General features: G+C 37.6%; 1 protein-coding gene across 31 annotated transcripts in view; it reads right to left on the minus strand.

Annotated features, from left to right (window-relative positions):
• RBFOX1 (RNA binding fox-1 homolog 1) overlaps positions 1–23,859 on the minus strand; it is a 2,470,149-nt gene that overhangs the window by 414,369 nt on the left and 2,031,921 nt on the right. Inside the window, exon 1 of one of the 31 annotated variants that reach the window (XM_038419737.2) lies at positions 9,167–9,719. The exons of 29 other annotated variants lie outside the window; for them this stretch is intronic. In XM_038419737.2, coding sequence (XP_038275665.1) covers positions 9,167–9,310 — 144 coding nt within the window. In that variant the 5' untranslated portion in view covers positions 9,311–9,719. Of the gene's footprint in view, positions 1–9,166; positions 9,720–23,859 lie in introns of those variants that run through there. One more of the 31 variants, XM_038419730.2, reaches the window with a different exon arrangement.

Here is a 23,859-nt window from a genome sequence, read left to right on the forward strand (position 1 = left end):
CTAAAACAAAATTGAGACATCTTTTTGCAAATAAAAAAAACATTATTCTAATTTTAATATGTACATTATGCTAAAATAGGTGCTCTCTAGAGTGTTATTAAATTTTAATTTTAGATAAAGGACACACAGTTACTTTATTTACTGCAAACACACATTTTCTCTGTAAATTTTACTGGGTTATGTGTAAGAAAGAAGGCAGAATCTAATGTGATCTGCATCTCTTTATGCTAATAAAACCGTGCTAGCCTATTTCCATAGAAAACACTATAAAGCATAAATACCAAATGGAAAACAAATGGAAGCTTAATACCACTGTGAAGCAAACCAATCAGCCCTAAAACAGCCGAGATAGATCTTATCCAGTAGTTCATTCATTCTTTATAGAAAAGCAATGAAAATATTTGTAGGTGAATCAGATTAAAAAAAATAAAATAAAACCTCAGCAGCTCTGAAAGGTTGTAAAGCACTAAATTCTTTTGATTTATGAAGGCAGCATCTACCGCATTGAGCAAAACAGCTCAGCATGCAAAGACCCTTTTTTCCTGAAATTCCTTTATTAACACAACCAGGCTCTGCAAGTGAACAAAAGCAGTGGTGCGGTGTATAAATCATTAATACTGTGCTGTGCAATGGCTGAATTTCCTGTGCTAGCTGGAAAGCCTTCCTGCACAACAGGGATTTGGGGGTTGGAATTGGCCGCTATGAAATGTACTCCATCATTCTCTGTGTTTGACGCTTCCCAATAGCTTTGTACTTTTCCTTTCCTTTTTCTCTCCCAAGACCAGCAATTGCAATATAAATTTAGTGGTTTTCAAGTCTGTAAAGAAAGAAAAAGTTCATTTACAAACAGAACTCATTTCCCTGTATTTAAAGGCTTCAGGTTGATTTTTTTTAAAATTTGCAGAAAATGAACAGGGTTTTCTTTAAGTCTGTTTAACTTTCCACTTTAAACAGAAGCAAAAGGTTACATGCTAATGCTACTGAAAGTTTGGCTATTCTTTTTTCTTAAAACTCTGTCACTGCAAAAAGAAGCTCCTCGTTGAATGAGGGAAAGTTTTACTTCTCATGGGAACAAAAACATTTTTTTGAAGGAGGTAGAAAGAATCAACCATGTCCACAGAAGTTATCCATACTATCTTTTTTGCTTTGGGTCTCCCAAGACCCTTTCTATAGAGGGATAGGTAATCTCATAAAACTCTGATAAGCCGCATTCAATTCTAAATGGAATTGGATGAGGAGATATTAAGGACGGAACAGGAAGTAAAGTACTGCAACTGACTTCCTCGGCTTTTACTTCATGAATATCACTCTACACCAGAATGTTTGTATCTTTTATCTTGAGTGTATATTTAGTCCCACACCATAAGCCTGACATCGGGGGGAAAGGACGTATTATAAAGGCAACCAGGGATACAGTCACTCTTGCATTTCAGGTAGGCCCAAATGCTTGGTTGCATATATAGTCAGGACCGGTACTAAACAAATATATTCCTAGTCAGCTAAACGGCAAACCTTTAAATAGTCTTTGAACATGATTTTTCAAAAGTGCACATGCAAAAAATCATATTATTGAAAACAGTGTGCCAGTTTACACTAATGTAGCCATCCAACATAATAAAGATTATAAGAATAAGGCTACAATGCATGCAGAAATCCCTCTGCATTACAAAATAATGACATTCTGAACAGGAAAAAAATGAAGCCCCTGCAGTGCTATTCTGTCAGTTTTGAAAGTAAATAACTTTGCTTCTGACAAGTGAGAGAGAATGTTTTCCCTCCCTCTGCCATAGAGCATTAATTGAGGTATACAGACATGTTACATCCCTGAGACAGGACTAACACATGACAGGAAAGGAAAGGACACACATACAATATATAGAAGTCTTTCCATCCCAAAATTTTCAAAGTAACTCTACCTGAGTAGGTTACATTTTTCCTGGAGAACTGTTCAACAAGATGGTGCTTCCATTCTCTACAATGTCTGCTGAACATGCTTCCAACAAGTCTTTCAAACTTTCATCTATTGCTGTATTTTTGAATTATATTAAGGAACTTCAGTTTTAATTTTACAAATTACATTTATTACTATTTGTTTTAAAGTGAAGGACTTTAAAGTGAAAATTGTAATGTGGCTGATCAATACGTTTAATATAAGCATGAATTTAATAAAATATGAGCTACTCACAATATAAAATGAAACAAAGTAGCAAGCAGAAACAGACAGGAGAAACAAAGCACAAGAAAGAAGCTCACAAAGACATGGAATACTAACAGAGAAATACACACTACCAAATACAAGCACAGAGGAAAAGCTAGGCATACTCACAGGGTTACATTTAGGAAGGCAGAAAGAATTTTTGGTTGATTTTGATGGTAATTGGTCAAAAGTCAAACACAAAAAGATCTTATTAGAATTAAACCATATGTGTTCTGTTGAACATCTTTGGTGTTTTGAGTTTAAAATTTAAAACACTTCTGGTCCATATCTGCAAAAAAAATCATTACTTCACTGTGAACACAAAATAATCCTCTGTGTGCTTTAGTTCTTACTATCGTTCCTAATTTTGATTCTGCATGTGTTTAACACAACAAAAAAAAAACCAGGATCAAAACAGACAGATCTCTCCACAGCTGGAGCCCGCTATAGTGCAAAAGACCAAAGGCCTGACTACAACTACTCAGCACACTATAGACATTAAATATGCTATTTTCCTTAATTAAATTCACTGGGCTGCTGCATTGACAGAGGAGGAGGGGAAGCAAAATGTAAAAGAAGTCAATGGCTCTGCACTAAGCTACTCAGAAGTAAATGAGTGATGCTAGTAAAGAAATGACAAGATTTCCTCAGGAGAGCCTGAGTATTACACACTTCAATTTAAAACTGATAAATCAATCACATGAACACCTTAAAGAGGTTATAGACCTTGAGGGATTATTCATATGGAAAGTGTTGGCTTCTAGTTTCCACTAATGTCATTATAGCTCTATAATGCAAGGTGATAAACTCTTACGTTTACAGCTTTTGTCACTTTCTCTCATATATTACCTGTTAAAAACTGAACATAGTATTTAAATAGAGCTCTCTTAGTATACCGATATAATTTACTTACCATTTCAGAAATACACAAACAAACATCCAAAACCCCTACATCCAAACTCTTTCTACCACTACTGTTAACAAACAAGCTGAAAGGAAAACTTCGCTCTTTACTCCAAAACATTCCCAACTTAACTGACCACTGCACACTTCCACTGGCACAAAATGTCACAGCACATATTAAAAACAACTGTCAACGTAAATATTCAATAAATACAACTGAAGAGTGACAACTTACAAGTAGCTGACAAGAAAAAATTCAATCATCACATTTTTACCCAAAATATTTGCCTTTTTAATACTCAGTGAGCACAATATAAAAGGAATTATTCTAAGACATGAGTACTCCACCTGTCCCTGCCACATGGAATCCAAGGCAAGCTCCTACTGAACCATTCTTGCTCTTATCTTCCAAAGCAGCCAGTAACCAAAGTTAACTGTTTGGTCATTTTTTGTTTTAATTTGTTTTGGCCTTAGGTATTTAAGGAGGGGTGTCAGTTAGCTAACGCACCTCCTCTTGCTATTGTGGCTGGAAAATGACCTTGTTCAACACAGCAGTAGTCAAATGCCCCATCTACCTTTTTTTTCAGAATGAGAATGCAGCACTTGCTCTCTAAGCCACTTCTTAGTAGTCTCTGGAAAACAATTAAATGGCTCTTGTGTGAGAGAGAGCAATATAATCATTTAAATTTCACTTTAAACGAGGAGGTGGAGTTTCATATGTAAACTTTGAAGTTTATCGATGAACATCAAATGACCTTATTTTCCTTGATTAAAATAAACAGAACATCAGGATATCACTCACTACTTGTGCATTAAAGATATCTCCAGATGCAACAATTACACCCACACCTTCCGAGTTCTGTTTCATTTATATGATGAAATTTCCTAAGAGTGCCACACTGCCCCCTTAGGTACAAATGCATCAACCTGACATTGTTTGCAATATGGCAATTTCTTTTTCTAACAGAATACTATAATTTGCCTGACAAAATACAGTGTTTTTACCCTATCAAAATGAATACACTAGTATTATGTTTCTCTTAGGGCAGTGAAGCTGGTTAAATGAATCAGAAAACCCTAAAAAGATTGTCTACCTCAGTCCATCAGCTACTGGACAATTATTCAAGGCCCAGCTGTAAGAAAAACAGATGGTGAGTGAGCATTAGTAATGTGGACTTCTTTTCACTCATGCAGGCATAAGCAGAGGTTGTATGTTCTCACATGAAAATTGACATGAAATAGCAGACTGAGGAATAAAATTGTGCAAAGGTTCAAATTTGTAAGCTAACAGATGCTTACAATTTTCATGAGCTACAGTCAAATTAAATAATTTTACAACAGAGACAGAGTCAGAGTCAGTGAATCAGATATATTCAGTACATAGAAAGCAATTCAGTGTTTTTGTGCTGAAAGATAAAGTATTGGTTTAAGAAGTGATGCCGTTCCCCTATTGTAATCAACTCAAACATTTGATCCGTCAGGTCATACTAAATTATACAATGTAAAGGTAAACAAGTACTTTGAACTGTAACTAAAATGCTTTGGTGTCATTCAACAATTAATGTACTGGTTCTGTATCAAAAAGATAAACTTCATCCAGAGAGAATTCATATATCCTATTTTAATTCTTTATATAATTTATATGTGAAGATAGTCTGTTCTAATCCCATTCTCTATTATCGACTAAATCAATCGAAAGCACTATCTAATAAATCAACTTTGAATTAAGTCATGAAGACAGAATGTGAAAAAAAACCCAAAACCTTTAGACTCCTATAAACCTTCAGATTCAAAAGCATGAATTAGGTAAATTGTGTGGGGAATTCAACTCTTCTTCATAGTCATAATGGTTAAAGCCTAAATAACATTACACAAATTTACAACTAAAACTCTATGCATGGTGTGATTTTTTTTTTATTTTAAAATCTTTGGTATGAAAACTGGTATGAAAACTCACTTACCACTATCTATGCCATGAACTACTTTCTAGTTAAAGACAGAGAAGGTTGATATTGAAGTTTCAGTTCAATTGCTTTCGATCTGTATATGTCCACTATGAGCAATGGCTCCATTTAAGAGGAATTACCCTTTTTACAAACCACTTCACTATTTAAAACAAACTACATATATCATCATCAAGTGGAAAAATTTACCAATCTTAAAATATTGACAACATCATGGCACACTGTGAAATGGAATTTTACATAGTCTTGTAACGGTTGACTTTATTACTTCACTGTAAAATATCAACTAAATACCATTACATCCTCTAATGTATTATGTAGTATACGGTTATAGTTGATATGATATACTTAAATCTCTGTTAATACATTATAAATCCTGATTTACAGAGGGTTAAAGGCAGCTGTAAAAAATTGCTTTGGACTAACACCAGACACACAAAGTTGCAGCAAAGCATCGTTTCTTACCTCACTTTTTTTTTTCTAAACTCTATAAAACAAAGTTAGTTCTAACATTTCAAAACAATGTGGAGATGGGCCCAAACCAAAACACTAGTCCTTATACCCACAAATACTGGCATTTTATGAAATCCTAATATGCATCTCCTATTTTGGTAACAGTTATCTTTATAATGGCCCAACACAAAGCTCTAGATCCAATACTTTTATCCCTGCCACACATCCACAGTGATCTTTGCAGTGTTTGAGAACTGGATCTAGAATTCTGGACTACTGTATTTAGTAGAATTCTACATAGTACTTTTCGCAGCTTTCAGATACCTCGGCTAACTTAGCAATAACATGCAGTTTTTGTTTGTTTTTTAATGAACATTTTGCTCACGGTTAATAGAGACTAGGCCTTCATGTTATGCTTTTCAATGTTAACATTTCAACAGCACAATTTTTGATGTTTCTAAATGAGCTGTGGTGTATAAGCAGAAACATTGTTTTAAATAATATTTTAGTCCTACACTTGGAAACTTTATGAATGCCCATAATTTGGACTGATAGAATAGCGAATACCTAGATAGTTGCTAACATTGAAATAGTATTGGAAGAGCTCTTGTAATACTTATAGGTATACACTTTTGAAAAAAAGTTTATGAATACCTATTCAATCATCAGATAGAGCAGTGTCAGTTTATCAAGTAAATAATAGCAATTTTAAAGAACTTCCAGAACACAGATTTTCCAGAGAGACCAGAATAGCTCTCAAGAAACTGTTCATCCTCATGAGTATGTACATATTTACTTGAGAGAAAGAGCAGCTCCCATCATATGGGAAAAAGTAATATTTATTTGTTCCAACTGCTTCACTTAAAGGGGATAAAACACCATTCTATTTAGTAAATCTAAAATGCAATCTCTCATAGGTGGAGAAAAGAAAAGATCATACTGTAGAAATAATTATGTGTATATGTATTTATTTTCAATGAGATACAGAACAAAAAAGAGGTATTAGAGGTGCAGATTAGAAAAACAATTGGCTGTATAGATTCACATAATGTGTAAATATGGTGGAGGTGAGGATTGAAGAGGAGGCATTAATGGTTACTAACTTGTTAGTTAAAGCATTCAGGTCACAAATACTGAGGTCAATGGACAACCTTAAAGAGATGAAAAAATATTTATGTTTAGTAAAGTATTTGAGCGACATCTAGTTAGATTTGTGTGTTTACTACAGTAGTTATGAGTAGGGAAAATCTACAAAAATAAAATGCACTGCTAACATATATTCCAGTTCATAGATTATGTCTCATCTTTCTCTTTTTAAACCTAAGAAATCTACATAAGGTTCTGTAGGCGTAGTTAGCGCAGTGTTTACATTTCCCCAGTTTATGTAACTACTTTTTAGATGACTGGATATAAAGTAATGTACTGTAATTAAGAAAATACAAAATCAAATTCAACAAATACTAAACCAAATCTGATTTAAGAAAATATTTCTCTAAATTACTCAACAGGATTCAGAAAAAGTATGATGACTACTAAATGAACAAAACACCGTAACAAACAAATGGACATAACATTTTGAAACCAGCATCCACACAATTATCCCTCAGAAATGCAGATGCCTTAGCAGTTATGTATAGCTCTGATTAAGACAGGTAAAAGTGTAATGATCTGACAGGATAATTAGCCAGAAACAGTGAGACTAAAAACCCAGCAGTTTAACAATACCCTATAAACTTCCAGAGCACCAGTTAATCCATTTAAAGAGTTAAAAAAATAACTTCAGGACATAACACTTTGTGAAGTGCATTAACAATCACTTCTCATCTTTTTCTCAAATGGATTGGGTGCAATTGTATTCACTGTTTTAAAGTAATCATTACGCTTTCATACATTTCTTTAAACTTTAAAACACTGCTATATGGTTCATGTGTTTGCATAAGGCTATTGAAATAGATCATACAGGAACATCATTACAACCCCCAACCTCATCTTTATGTAATCTTTTATCAGCTACTTGTGTGGCCATGTTGACCTCTCACCTTAAGTAACATTTTCCCTTTCAAAAGCTCCTTCCACAATGCTCAAATTGTTGTTTGGCACAGAGGAACAAGCACAGCAAAACATATGAGTACATTTTGTACATATCAAGTAACTGCAGAACTTAGACAAGAATCTTTAAAGCTGATTCATAAACGGTATATTAAATACATATCCAGCATGCACAGCTATTAAAAACATAATTTTAAATGTTCTATGCAAGACATTTAAATAATGTATACATTACGTTTATCTAATGTAAATTTTAATTGTGAACACATGAACCCCTCCCACATACATACATAATCTAGTATATTTTATTATGCATTCCATGCTGTATGTTAGAAATGGTTTACATTACACTATTAGGGAACCAAGCAACAGAAAGGTTCAGAAGCTTCAAATATTTTTATTTACTTGTTGGTAGTAACAGAAATGTTAAATATATGAATGCAAAAAAGAAATGTAAAATGAATCTTTGAAGAGCAAAATATATTAATAAAATTGAATAATGAAAAGAACTTTTAAATAGGAGATTTTTTAAAATACAGCAATAAAGATATGAATTGTATCATGGAAGTCTATATGCATCTAAACTACTGGAGTAGAAGTTTAAGAGTTCACAGACAAATACCTCGATATGTAACCCCTCAGAGGAGTTACAGTACACGCACACACACAAATCTAACGTCTCTCAGTAAAAAGGCCAGAATAAATGGAATTAATCACATTTGCATGACACTGTATTTTAATCTTGGCTCTGCATGGCTACTGTACGACCCTCTGTAGTAGCAGGCTCTTCAGTTGAAAAAATAAAAAAGTACCACACAATAATGATTCCAAATACAAGCAATTCTAGTTTAGACATCCTATGTTGCCTAATACTTTATATTATACACTGAAATAGTCAAAGGTTATAAAACTGGAAACTCCTTTTGTTGTATTTCTAACAAAAAAAACAGCAGCAAATATGTTTACAAATGAAAAGATTCTTAAAGATTAACTAAAATTAGGTATTGTTTTCTTGATTTCTAAGGCAGTTTTTCAAGGCAATGCAAATTTACTTCTGTGACTCAAATATTCTAATTCTTCACAGATATAGGTTTTAAAAAATTAAATGATTTTCTTTTCTGATGAAAATCAGTTAGATTTCAATTTTAATCAGCAGCACGTTTCAACAAAGACTTACAATTCTTGGCTTCAAAGAAGGCTAAAACAAAATTGCCATTGGGCACATTTACATTAGAAGCACAATTTATGCCTGCATAAATAAAGAATAAAGAGGCAAGAGCAATCTTTTTCATGGCTGAAATTCTGGTACAGAATCCATGGGTAAAGCAATCAAAGTACTGTATTAAGCATATGTACAAACTGCATTAATAAAGATTTTGACAAAGAAAGGTTTTTAAAGCACCCAAATGCTTGATCTTGTACTAAATTAACTCTTCTACTTATACTCATCATTTCTAAATACAGAGGCAAGATTCATCCGTACAATAAAAGACAATTAAACGTTCTGTTCATACAAAGACTCTCTTTAAGACTATGAATCCCATAAACAATGCTGACAATGCAGTCAATAAATGGAAAGAAAAAAGTTAAACAAACTTACCTGCTGTAAGTACATAAAAGTCAAGGCACAGGAGAGCTGGGGACACATACCCACATTCGGCAGTGCCACACAGGTTGCACCCGTAAGGGGATGCTGCATGGTGTTGCTCTGAAGTCTACGTAGAACAAGAGAGGGGGCTTGCATGCAAGCACGTTTGTCCTGTCTTGCAACTACAGGGTTTTTTTTTCCTTCTGATTATTTAAGTAAGAAACAGTGTCTTTCACTGTCTTGTTTTCTTTTCTCCCTTTCAGTGCTAGATCCCTACATTCATTTGTCAGCTAAGGCCACTTGGTACACTTAAACTACAAATTTTTAACAGAGAGGGGAAAAAAACCCAGAAGACACAGCCTGCAGCCTATTGATGAGCAAATGGAACTTCCTCAATGACAGTGAGAGCTGAGGCTCGTCTCACAACAGTAGCTGCTGACTAGTAGAGAGAGAGATTGACTCACTGAGGCTCAGTCGGCTGGTGCTGATGCTGCACGGCTTCTCATTTGTCAAATGGGTCCTAGGGCAGGGTCTTTACCACTCACCAAAATTCAAATACTGCATTTTAAAAATCCCTAGGGAGGGTTGGGAAGGAGAGAGAGCACGCTGCATCACACGTCCATGAGATTTGGGCAATTAATGTCATAGCCCAGCTGGGACTGAATGTCTGTTATGATTCAGCCCTTCTCCCCTTTCCCCTCTGCCCCCCCCTTTTTGTGGACCCACCTGACAAATAAAAAGGGCTTTCACTTTCTAAGAAACATACGTATGGAGCTCAAACTGAGAAAGAAAATACAATCTTAACAAGTCTGCAGGAGATTATTCTATAAAACATCTTAGTTTTATATCTACATGTCATTCACTATCTAGTCTCCTAAAAAACCCCTGTAAAATCATTTAAAAAATACAGTGAAATATCAGAGTAACCCCTTCAGTGGAAACACTGGGAATAAAACTAATGTTGTGGCACGCTTGTTTTTTTTTTTTAAATGAGGGAAATAGCTGAAAACTGCTCTGAAACCTATCTAATCTAAAATTACAAATGTTTTTGAAGAATAGTAGGTCTATTTTAAGAGCTCATGCTAACAAGGTATACAGACAAATTACATTTGTCAGTTTTGGGAATTTAATGTTTACCTTTTACTTTGAGAGTGACACCTCATTGTTCAAGACAGCATTTCACTTACAGACTTTATTTCTTTATTTTATGGAGTAATTATTATTCATTAGTAGATCCAGTTAGTCTTTATGAAAAGAAATAGGATGGGACCTGCAAATCAAATAATTTATACTCTAACTGGTCCTTGAGATCCAATATTAAAGCTTTTTTTTCTAGGCACAACTAACATAACAAAAAATATTAATGTTATGAAATGATTTTTGACAAAAATGGGTGAATTGTTAATTCTTCAGAAAAAAGGTCAAATCTCAAAGCATCACCTTAGTTTTTTGTTTTGTTTGTTTTCAGAAGCAAACTTTTCAGATTAATAAATTACCTAGTTTCGTAGGATATCCAACTTTAACAGAGACACATCTTTTACCAACAGATTACCATTAAAGACAAGAAATGAATAATTAATCTACATACATGCGAGGTCTTTGTCATCACTAGAGTCACTAAATTCAAATCACTAATTTTCCTTTCTTTTTTTTTAAAAAAAAGCTACTACTTGAACTGAAAACAGACATCTTCCACAAAGCGTATAACTGAAACTTAGGTTCTGGAGTTCGAGAAAAATTAGTTATTTTATATTTTTACACACACACACACACACACACACACACACATGCACACACCCTGTAAATCTAAGTCAAAGTCATTTTCTCAAACAACAGCACAAGCCTTCCTTCCATCAGGAATAACATATTTTTTTCTGTCCAAAAGCATCATTTCAACAAAACCAATGCACATAGAGCACACAAATAAACACTAGAACAATAAATACATAAACTTACAATACAGGAATTTGGTTTTGGTTTAGGAAACATCCATGCTTTTAGCAGTGTACTATGGTCTGAACTACTAAAACAGCACTGCTATATAATGGCACAAATTACTTTATCATGCCAAAACAAAACAAACAAACAAAAAAGAGGAAAGAAGAAAAATGAAACATCAAATAAACCCTCTTTACGCTCCTTCTCCTTTTTTCATTCTTTCCCTTTGCCTTAAGCAGTCTCCTGTTCTGACAAGAGTATGTCATGCTTTTCTTTTTTTTCCTCCCAGCACATTAAGCCTGTTATTCTGCAAATGCCCTAAGCTGATAGAATTTTCCCTTCAGCTCATTTTCATATGAAACATGATAAATAATACATGATACTTTAATAAGACCTTATCAGAATCTTTAATTAAAAACAAATATGTTATGTAAGGGGGCCAATAACCCATTCATTCTACATAATGCCAAAATCAAAGGCATAATGCTTCTAGGCCAAACAGCCTGAAATTATATACGACTATCCAATTTTCAAAAGTGAAGTTCTGGAACACGACAAAATTGTCAAGTAAAGTTCTCTCTGTCTATTACACATTTTATAGTTAAGAATACTTATATAAAAGAAAAGAATAAAACCCAAATCCTTTAAAGCAATCTGTGAACAATCATTTCAAGACCATTTAGTGTAGAGTCTAACATACTCCTACCATTCATTTAAGAATGTGCATCTCCCATTGCTCTGTTACATTTTGCCTGCTCCCATCATCACCGTGCCAGTAATATCAATTAAATAATATCTCACCTTTACATAACACAATAGTATCAGCAATAATTAATCATAAGCATTAAACATACTCACACAACACAACTAACTCAGAACATGTCTGCTACAATAGACCTAAATGAGGAACAGAATTCTCTGGCTTGGAATAATACCCTGCTCCAAGTGACTGAGGGAAATAAAAAGTTCTCACCCACTTTGTAAAAAACAAACCAACTCCCTCCAGGGGTAACTTCTCATTGAAGATAATGAATATGTCTGCTCTCAAAAGATGAAATCAGTGTCACCTCTTTAAAGCCATTTCCTTGTTTTAGATACTCTCCTCAGCCCAACCACCTAAACACACTCCCAGTTATGGCTATACATATAGTAAGTACTCTCCATAACTGGCCAAAGAAACATGGTTAACCTTGAATACTTTCTGACCCCTTCATCCCTCATAAACAAGAGTGATATCACAAGGACTCACCAAGGATCTTCAGCGTTTCTGAAGCTCCAAGCAAAACAAGATTATATTTTAAGACCAGAGAGAGTTTGTAGTCAAGTGTTCTTTCACATTGGTAACCCATGAAATGTCTTGTTTGGTCTGAACCCTAATGCTGATTGTTACTTCACACAAAGTCATAGTTCTCATCAACATCCCATCTGTGTAACTAAATCTGTATTTCAGTAACTCTTGATCTTTAATTTTTCTCAGTCTACAGAACAGGGATAATGTGTGCTACTGCGAAGGCTGATTTCCTACCCCACACCATTACCACTAATGTGAATCAACCTGTTCCAGTTGATTCCGGATCCAGTCTCTGAACTGAATTTAATCATTGGCTGATTTGGTAAGACTGTCAATAAGGGTGCCAATTAGTATCGTTTGTGCTGGTTTTGTTTGTTAGCAACTGGACTGAGGCCACCAATTTATGTCACATATAACACATAACAAGATAACCTATTCTGGATTTGAATGAAAAGTGTAGAGGTGAAAGGCTCGTGTATAATGACGATGAGTGAAGCTGAATAAATTACAGAGTCCTCTTATGCATATAGCAAGATGTCACACCCTTTCCCTCACTTGTTTAGGTTTGAAATGTCATGGTAATCCAAATAACTGGATTGATCTGAAGACAGCAATATTCCTGGACCAGCCTCTTTAAAAATAGAATAGAAAGATAGAAACCTTTTTTATCTAATTTTGAACATCCAAGAACAGATATAATAAAATCTGCCTGAAACAAAGGCAAACCCCCCATTTCTTGCAAACCTTATCCACAGCTGCAAAACCATTCTTAGCCTTTGATGCATGAGGTTGATAGGAATTTGGTAGCTGGATGATTTTTCAAACAAAATTTTATATTTTTTAAATAGCATCTTTTAGATATTTCACAGCATGCTGACAAGGAAGCCAAACATTCTCCATCAAGTAAAAAATAATGTTCTACTGAGGACAGACAAAGCACCACAATCCTTTGCTTCAAACTTCTCTCACCAATAATGGCTGTGTTTGGTCTTCTGTGCCCTACCAAATATTCATATTAATCCTTCAAATAGTCCATACACTCCCTACAGTTTTCCTATTAATTTGGAGTTACATTCTAATTACCCTCTCTGAATTAAAGATTTCCCACAAAGTGTGGATATCCTCTTATGGATGAGTGTGAAGCTGTCTGTGTTGAGAAAATCTGAAACATCACTTCAAATTTCTGACTTTTAATTTTGTCCCATATTGGCTGCTGCATCAGTCAGCCTTTTTTTCCTCACTCACCACAAGCTACACCTTCTAAAAAAAATCCTGTGGCCACCTTGAAGACCAATGCCAGTGGTCTTGGATCCCATCAAAGCTCTCTGCCTCAACATTTTTCCTTGTTTCCTTACTAATTAAGTTACTTGACCCTCCCCTTCTCCTCTGAGATGCTTTCTGACTGTTTTGTTATGCCTGAAATAAGCCTTCAAATAGATGAGCAGGAGTGGAAAAATGGAGACATTTGTTTACCACAGTCTTCAGGTAGTTATTCTTCATCTTCAATGTTTCATAACTGAAATGGCAATACAAGCCCTTCTGGGGCACTCCAGAAATTCCCAGTTAGCTAGCCGCCTGTCTCCCCCAATCCTCCAATACAACTTTATCTAAACACAGAATAATGCTCTCCCTCATTGTTATATATTTGCAAATTAGTGCCTACCTAGAAAACTATTAGTTTTCAATCCAGCCCTTAAGCTGCCATTCAAAAGGGGTGTGTGTGAGAGGGTCTGAGAATATAATAGTATTTCTAACACTTTATATGTCTATAATGCATTTGATACCAGGAACCCAAAATGCTTTAAAAATCTTAATTATGCCTCACATCACATTTATTAAATATGTATTTTCATGCTCACTATACAGATGGGTAAATGTGTTACAAAAAAATTCTAGTGCTACATCCAAGGTCTCACTGTAATTTGGTGTAGGAGCTCAAGAGAAATATACAGTCTTGATGCCCAGTTCTCTCATCCAATCACTAGACAACACTCTCTCCTTCTAACTTCCGCAATAATAAAATATCCCTCATCACTTGATCTCAGGGGGAGAAAATCTGTTCCGCAGTCCCAAGTAAAACATTTAACTATAAACTTTTGGTAAATTTATTAACAATTAATAAACTCTTATCCTCCCTCTGCCCTCTCCACCAATATCCCATTTCTTTAACTATATCTTGATAAACAGGTGAAAACCACTGGTCTTTTAAAGCAACTATACTTTATCAAAAAACTAATTAAAAATACAAAAGGTTCTTTCTTTTCTTTCCAATTCCAGGGTGACAGCTCATCATTCCATGGGTATTTTCTTGTCATGAAAATCCGTATTTTTATTTTAAGGTTTTTATTAAGACAGCTTTTCTTTACTAGCTCTCCACACAAAGATCAAGACATTACAGAGCCCTGCAACTACCTCAGGCAAATAAGAATTACTATTTTTTTCTTTCTATTAAGTACTGTGTTACTTCCATTGACTTCTCCAATATTTCATACCCAAAGTCTACAGGGAGGTTAACCTTTTCAGCGCTACTTAACTACAAATTTCAAAAGCATTCAGCATTAATTGTACAGGTTTTCAGCAATGGAAAAAAGTCATGTGTCCCTGTGCTAGCCCACAATTAAATGCATGGACATAAACGGAGGGAAATGTATAATGGCTATTTCTTAAAGGACTGACAAGACCTTCTACTTGGCAGTATCTAACTCAAAACCAAATATGGTCCCTTGTTCTCCTGGCCTGAAGGGTCTGGAAGTGCTACAGAAAGTTATGTTCAGCAGAGTGCTGGAGTAGGAAGCACTTTATGAGTCTGATCCTGATCTAATTTTACATAGGTTTTACATTAGTGGAACTCTATTGAAGTTAATGGAGTTACTCCTGATTTACATCACCGCAAGCAAGATCAGAATCAGACCTGATATCTCTCCTTGTCACCTCCTTTAGCTGAGCCTGAAGCAGTGCTGACAAACCTTACAAGGAAGCCACATATAAGCTGCTATTGGCTTAATTATTGTACTCTGAAGGGGCAGAACATGAGAGTTGGAAAACATTGTGGGACCCTAAAGGATCCATTGCCCATCCCCATTATAAAAATGTCATCAAATTAAAATCATTAGACAAAATTCAGAGTTCAGTTAATCAGAAAAAATAGCAAATAATTCCATATTCAGAATTTCATCAGGGAAAATTACAATAGTGGGTTTTTCCCCATTTTGTTTTTGTTTTGTGTTTGAAAACTAATTTTCCCCAAAGATTCAACTCTGGGCACCTTAATAATAGGAGACATCCAAATCTCATATCTGGCTATCCGAATCAGTACTTAGGCACACTGATCATCAGACTTATCCATTTGTGTGTTGAACTGAGAATCCAAATGCAGGATTTGGACTACTTATTAAGAAGCCCATGTGTAACATTTGGACTCTGGGTGTTGTACATTTCTCTGATGGTAAACGTTTGTTTTTAAGCATCGCAAATGCAGCCCCCTGGCTTTCTCCCCTAAACAATTGTGACAGCTTAAACATTAGGCAACCTGGTTCGAATATTTATTAGAATTGGGCCTACAACACCAAATTTGGATCTGAGTATCAGAGGGGTAGCCGTGTTAGTCTGGATCGGTAAAAGCAGCAAAGAGTCCTGTGGCACCTTATAGACTAACAGACATACTGGAGCATAAGCTTTTGACGAAGTGGGTAGTGATCCATAAAATATTATGCTCCAATACGTCTGTTTGTCTGTAAGGTGCCACGGGACTCTTTGCCAAATTTGGATCTGCGATTTTGGTTTGATGTGTTTAGAGATCTGGTCCATTCACACAGTTGGATGTTAAATTTCCCGAAGTGTAGGGTGTTCAGTCACACCCATCTACACCTTTGTCACAATACTAAATGAAATAACAAAATATCCTACTATCCTTCTAAGATACATAGTACTTTTTTTAAAAACATACAACTCTCTCTCCCTCCTCTCTACACCTTTGAATGCCGTGCTGGGGTAAGTATGTTTCACAAAATGTTAACATTTTGACTGATATATATCCAATGACAAATTCCCATTTTGATTATTTTAGACAAGAGAGTGTAATGTGTAACATATATGATGTATTCATATGTGTGTATATATATATGGTGTATTCATACGGTTCTTTTGCCAATGTTCCAGGGAAAAAATGTTTCATGAAGGGATACAGTATGGCCCTTCATTATTTGAAGTTTTCAGGGGACATCTGAAGTCTTCATATAATTGGATCTACAAACTCTGAAGACTAGAGTCTATTGTGGGTCTCCCAGCTCTGCAGAACTAACATTCTCAAATACAAACTGTTGATAACTTCCCCCAAAGCCAAAAGATTAAGTAGGACACAGCAGGAATAATTAGCCAACATTAATCTTAGTAGATCTAAGCCCTGGTGTGGTTTATTGAGTAGTCCAACACTGATGCAAGCCCATGCATATTCTCTGCCTTTAGGCTGCTGAGCAGATCAGCAGGACATAGAAGGTTAAGTGGCTTTAACTAAAATGACTTTCACTCAGCTGTGCCTACTGAACTTGGGAAAGTTGGCTGACAATTTCCGCATTTCTGAACCTCAGTTATCCAATAGCCCTTGTTTCAGATAGAAGAAAGTTTGAGTAAACAAAGATGTAGAATACTGTCTTGGACATGTGGAAAGAAAGACAAGATGTAAGGGATGTGGTTCAAATCGGCCATGACTCTATTAATGTAACTCATTTGGGAACTACCCAGCAATAAATTGTACTGTGCAGGTCATTATTCTTTCTCTCATAGCCTCCACTTGGTGGCAGGCTATTCTCACCTCCTGCTTTCACAGCTGGTCCCACCAGGTCCCTGAGCTGCAATGGCAAAGATGAAAAAACCTACCTTGCCTCAGCCAATCTGGTCATGAGAGAATAGTTCCTTCCCAATCCCCAAAAAGGCCACTGATAGACCCACATCAGACCAAAAAAAAAAACAAAAACAAACAAAACACACAAACCTACCAGTCCTGTTAATCCAGGAGTAAGAGAAGGCTCAGGTTGGAGGGGCAAGGTTTATATACCCTTAGGTGATGTCTTCCTTTTCCCAGCCAGCACCTCCTCTCTCAATCCCTGAAGGAGGGGAGGGGACCCTTAAAGGAGCCACTACCTCCCCCCATCAATCCAGCCTAAACCCTTGCCTTTGAAATTGTATGTGTGGGCAGGGGTGTCTGTGTGCATTTTGTTTACATTTACTCATTGTCATTTTGCTTTTCACAAAAGAGCTTTAAAAAGCTCATTAGTGACACTGGAAAAATATTCTACTTAGAGACTATTCTATTAGACATGCATTTTGTATATAAAGTTGCTGTACTAAAGTTGTTTATATGGATACAAGCTCTTTGTTGCTTAGAAGTGTTTATGTTCCTGCTTCTCATTCCTTGCTTATAATCCTGTGCTTGAAACATCACATCTCATGCCCTGGAGGTTCCATGATGTCAAAAAAAATGCTTATGACTTCAAGCAGCAGGAGCACATGAATTTAGGAACAAAAAGAATGCTCTCACGACACTGGTAATGAAACAAGAAAGAAGCAAACATACACTCATATTGTACACAGTATGATAGTGGAACTGTGTTAGTTAAATGTTTTCCATTTTTTTCAGTGAGGTATTAACTTATTAACAAACTGTAAATGCATGATGAGTTTCAGATGGAGAATGAAGGTTTTCTTAATTACACTGTAAGACAGAGCCTGTGACTTTTCTGTATGGTAATGAAACAAACTGGAGGTCAATACATTACCTAATACAGTCCTATCACATCATTCTTGTCTTGAATGCAGCTTATTCCTTCTGTGTAGTCTCCCAAATTCCAAACCCTCCAGACTTTAGTATATTCAAAATGCATCAGCTCATTTCACCATCTATGTCTGACAGTGAAAATATACCCCACCCCCCCCACCACAACTGACAACCTTTTCCTTCTTCTTACCATCTCACTCACTCTCCTATGGCTTAATTCCTTCAATCTACAAATATGCTCTATTACCACCTATCCAAACAAGTTTCAGAGTAGCAGCGTGTTAGTCTGTATCCGTAAAAAGAAAAGGAGTACTTGTGGCACCTTAGAGACTAACAAATTTATTAGAGCATAAGCTTTCGTGAGCTACAGCTCACTTCATCGGATGCATTCAGTGGAAAATATAGTGGGGATATTTTATATACACAGAGAACATGAAACAATGAGTGTTACCATACAGACTGTAACAAGAGTGACCAGGAAAGGTGAGCTATTACCAGCAAGAGTGATAATCAAGGTGGGCCATTTCCAGCACTTTACAAGAACAGTAGGAGAGGAAATAAACCAGGGGAAATAGTTTTACTTTGTGTAATGACACATCCACTCTCAGTCTTTATTCAAGACTAAGTTAATTCAAAGCAAAACTATTTCCCCTTGTTTATTTCCCCTCCTACTGTTCTTGTAAAGTGCTGGAAATGGCCCACCTTGATGATCACTACAAAAGGTCCCCCCCACCCCCCGCTCTCCTGCTGGTAATAGCTCACCTTTCCTGGTCACTCTTGTTACAATCTGTATGGTAACACCCATTGTTTCATGTTCTCTGTGTATATAAAATATCCCCACTATATTTTCCACTAAAAGAAAAGTATTTTCCACTGTATGCATCTGATGAAGTTAGCTGTAGCTCACGAAAGCTTATGCTCTAATAAATTTGTTAGTCTCTAAGGTGCCACAAGTACTCCTTTTCTTTATCCAAATAAGCAAACCCTCCATTGACTCAAATTAGCTCTACAACTAATTCTCCATTTTTTCTACTCTTTTTTGCCTACATGCCGCAGTCTTCTCACCCTTTCTGGATTCAGTCCTCTGTTGCAATCTAAAACACGTTTATGGCTCCCAATCCAATTCAGTCCCTAGCACAATTAACAGCAGCTTCAGGTCATGCATCAGGCTTTTCTCTGGCCATGTCTTTATGCCAGTTACTAAGAGGAGCTGATCTAAAGTCAGCTATGTAGATTCTACACCATCTTGGAATTCCCCAATGATATGGCAATCCTGTCTGACTCAACCAGATTTACACGTGTCTTACAGCCTCCTCTGCTCCTTCACCTCTAATTCTCTCTTGTTGACTTGCAATTTTATTTTCATTCCCTTTGAACCACCATAACTGCCTTTATCACAGTTAACTAATAATTTAAAAGCCAAATCTAAAGACTTCAGGCCAAATTCATACCTGGGACAAGATACTCACCTCCACTGGCCCTAGATATAGCTGGGAAAGGTGCAAAAAGAAACCCTTTGAGCTGACCCAATTTACAGTGTATATTAAATCAGCCCCAGGACAGGTTAAAAGAGTCTTCAGGGACTATTCTGGCAGGATATAAGTATTCCCTGGCCACATGTCCACATCCCTTCCCCAAAAACACTCCTGTGCCAGAAGCCAGGAAGAGGAGTTACACAAAAGCCACATTGGTGACTACACCACTTAAGGATCTCCTTTCCAGGACTACATGTGCCAGTTTAGCAGTTTTGCACAGTGAGACAGATGCAAAATGGCCTCAGTGGGTCTAAGAATAGGGCCCTGACGTGAACAGGTGTACTATTTCTTACTGTAAGCAAGTACAACTCTACCTGTGAATTTATAACTTTGTCTCTATCCTCGTTGTTTCCCACCTCATAATATCTGCCAATTCTGATGCATTCATTGACTCTCTCCTATTCCACTTTCTTCTCCCAGGTTTTTTGGGATTCTGTGTTCTCCTGCTTCTGTACTAGTCCTCCAATGACTCCTTCAGTGTCTCCCTGATCATCCATCTCATGTTCTCTATCATCAATTCACTCCTCTTTTCAGTCTGTGTTTTATATTTTTATTTCTATCTTTTATCTCTGTATATTTAGATATATATGATGTCATGTTCAACACATCTGCCTCCTTCTCCCTCACATCCAGGCTGTCATTAGGTCCTGTAGGTTCTTCTACAATATCCGCTCTTCCCCCGCTCCCTCCATCAGTGCTACTGAAGCCCTTGTTCATACCTTGGTCATCTCACCTCAGCTACTCCAACCTCATCCTCTCAGGCTCCTCTTACTCACAAAAAATTGTCCAGCTTAACTGATACTGTTAAAATTGTTCTCTTTTCCCAGTTTTCTGACTATGTCACTCTCCTTTTGACTCTTTCCCTGCACTCCTTTGCCTTGTGGATCAAGTTTAAATTTCTGCTCCTCAAGTTCAACTCCCCCAGCAAAAACCTGCTCTTACATTTCTGCTTTAATTTCTTGCTAAATCCTCTTATTCTCTAAACCTCTTCTAAGTATCGACTAAATATCCTTCTCCGACTCTTGTTGCAGCAAAGAACTTGTTTAAATTCTTCCTAAATACTGTAAAGGTTTTCAAGAATGACCTCTCCAATATTCCTGCACTGCCTCAAACTTGTACCAGCACCTGAAATACTGTATATGTGAGCAATGTTCTATGTCAGAATTAGATTGTAAACTATTTCACAGTAATAAGTTAGTGTGTTTGAGTTGCACTACCCCCAGTGGAAATAATCAGAACAGATTCTACTTTAGCACCACTAGTGGGAGTCTTCAATTTTGGAGTAAAAGGATTTGAATTCTTTCCTTTCTATTCTAAATGCTGAATTCTCATAGTCATAACTGCAAAGTCCTAGTTGGCCATGGATTTGTGACAATAGCAGTGATTTGTGTAACTATCAATTTTAAAGGTTAACCCATGTGTTTATTTTACAAAGAGACAAATGGAGGGCTTCTCCTATACTCATTTATTAATTCAATATGCAACTATCATATTGCTAAATGCAAATATATAGTAAATAAGCATTTTGTTTCTCACCAATTTTATTATCTGCAGTGTTGCTGTAGCCCTGTTGGTTGCAGAAGGTGGGTGAGAGACAGAAGGTGGGTGATGTAATGTCTTTTATGGGACTAGGTTCGGTTGGTGAAAGAGACAAGCTTTTGAGTTTACACAGAGCTCTTCTTCAGGTCTTGAAAAGGTACTCAGGGCATGGCTACACTTGCAGATGTAGAAAGCTTTGCGTTAAACCCGCCTTCAGAGAGCGCAGTAGGGAAAGTGCTGCAGTCTGTCCACATTGACAGCTACAAGTGCACTGGCATGGCCACATTTGCAGCACTTGCAGTGGCGTTGGGAGCGGTGCATTATCGGCAGTGATCCCACAGAGCACCTCTTCTCATTCTGGCGCTGTGGCTTGTGGGAAGGGGGCGGGGCATTCTGGGTCCTGTCCCAATGCCCCGTGATGCATCGGTTCGCATCCCAGCAATCCCTGTGCTTCCGTCCACATTTGGCACCATCTTTCAATGTTTTTTGTACTGCGTGCTATGTCTTCCCTTTTGGTCTGCAGGAATGGAGCCCGAACTGCTGAGGAATATGCTGATGAGTCTTGCCAGCACGTCACGTTTGGCAGTCAAGTTATTCCTTATGATCCAAAGTGACAGTGAGGGCTCCACCGATATCGACTCGGTAACGCAAATGACACAAATTTGCTTGTGGCATTCACAAACATGCTCACCACCATGGAATGCTGCTTTTGCGCTCGGGAAACAAGCACTGAGTGGTGGGACCACATCGTCATGCAAGTCTGGGATGACAAGCAGTGGTTGCAGAACTTTCGGATAAGAAAAAACACTCATGGGACTGTGTGAGGAGCTCACCCCCACCCTAAGGCGCAAGGACACGAGATTGAGAGCTGCCCTGACAGTGGAGAAGTGGGTGGCTATTGCAATCTGGAAGCTGGCAACTCCAGACAGTTACCGATCGGTCGCTAACCAGTTTGCAGTGGGAAAGTCGACGGTTGGAATCATGTTGATGCAAGTTTGCAGGGCCATTAATCGCATCCTGCATAGAAGAACTGTGACTCTAGGTAACGTGCATGACATTGTGGATGGCTTTGCACAAATGGGTTTCCCTAACTGTGGAGGGGTGATAGATGGCACACATATTCCAATTCTGGCACCAGCCCACCTAGCCTCTGAGTACATTAATCAGAAGGGGTATTTCTCTATGGTTCTCCAGGTGCTTGTGGATCACCGCGGGCATTTCATTGACATTAAGGGAGGCTGGCCTGGAAAGGTGTATGACACACACATCTTTCGGAACACTGGCCTGTTCAGGAAGCTGCAAGATGGGACTTTTTTCCCAGACCAGAAGATCACCATAGGGGAAGTCGAAATGCCTATTGTGATCCTTGGAGACCCCGCTTACCCTTTAATGCCGTGGCTCATGAAACTCTACCCAGGGAGCCTTGACAGCAGCAAGGAGCGGTTCAATAACAGGCTGAGCTAGTGCAGAATGACAGTGGAGTGTGCTTTTGGCCATTTAAAGGGCTGCTGGTGCTCTCTGTATGGGAAGCTTGGCCTGAACAATGACAGCATCCCTGTGGTTATATCTGCGTGCTGTACCCTCCATAACATTTGTGAAGGGAAGGGTGAATGATTCACTCAGGCATGGAACTCGGAGGTTCAACACCGGGAGGCTGAATTTGAACAGACAGAGAGCAGGGCTATTGGAGGGGCCCCATGTGGGGCTGCAAGGATTACGGATGCCCTGAGGGAGCAATTTGAAGCTGAAAGCCACCAGTAATGTGTGGTGCCCTGCACGGGAGTGAAATGCAGAGGTTCCAATGTTAGTAGGAATCTGTGTTTGCTACGGTGACTTGCAAACTGAAAGAAACTGTTTCTTTCCTGGGCTAAGGTATCTTTTACTTTATGCAATAATAAAGAACATTTTCAAAGCCAAAAAATCCATTTATTGAAAAGAAACACAACTTCTTGGGAAACAGAAAGGGCAAGGGAGTGGGGTGGGAACAGTACAATCACAGATTTGCGTATGCCCTGTTATTATACTCAACCTTCCTGTCTGGAGTGCTGTGCAATGAGTGCTGCACTTCAGGATGGCTATACTGCATGGTGATGGGGGTTGAGTGCAGTAGGTAAGGGTCGTAGTTTTCAGGGCTGGGTGGTGAAGCTACAGGTGTTGGACGCAACTAGTGGCAGTAAGAACCCGGATGTTGGGGTAAGTGGGTTGGAGGTGACATGGGGGCATAAGGGAAAGAGTTTTGGGACAAGGGCTGTGGGGCGGCGGCAGGGGGCGCGGGCACGGTCATGCTCCGCCTGTATGGCTACAAGCGCCTGGATGGAGTCTGCTTTGCGCTCCATTATGTTTATCAGCCAATCCTTGGTTTGCTGCCGGAGCACTGCGCTTTTGTGCCGGCGCTCCTCATTCTGCTGGTGGATCCTCCTTTCACTGTCCCGCCACTCCTGCACTTTTTGATTTTCATTACTTGAATGCTGCATTACTTCATGCAACATGTCTTTCTTGCTTTTACGTTGCCTCTTTCTGATTCTTTGGAGTCTTTCGGCCGGTGATAACACGAATGGCTGAGATCTCAAGTTTGCATCTGTAAAGGCAAAATGCAACACTTAACAGAGGCAGCATTGTTCACACCAGA

Source organism: Dermochelys coriacea, chromosome 10 (assembly GCF_009764565.3).
Source record: "Dermochelys coriacea isolate rDerCor1 chromosome 10, rDerCor1.pri.v4, whole genome shotgun sequence".
Lineage (NCBI taxonomy): Eukaryota > Metazoa > Chordata > Testudines > Dermochelyidae > Dermochelys > Dermochelys coriacea.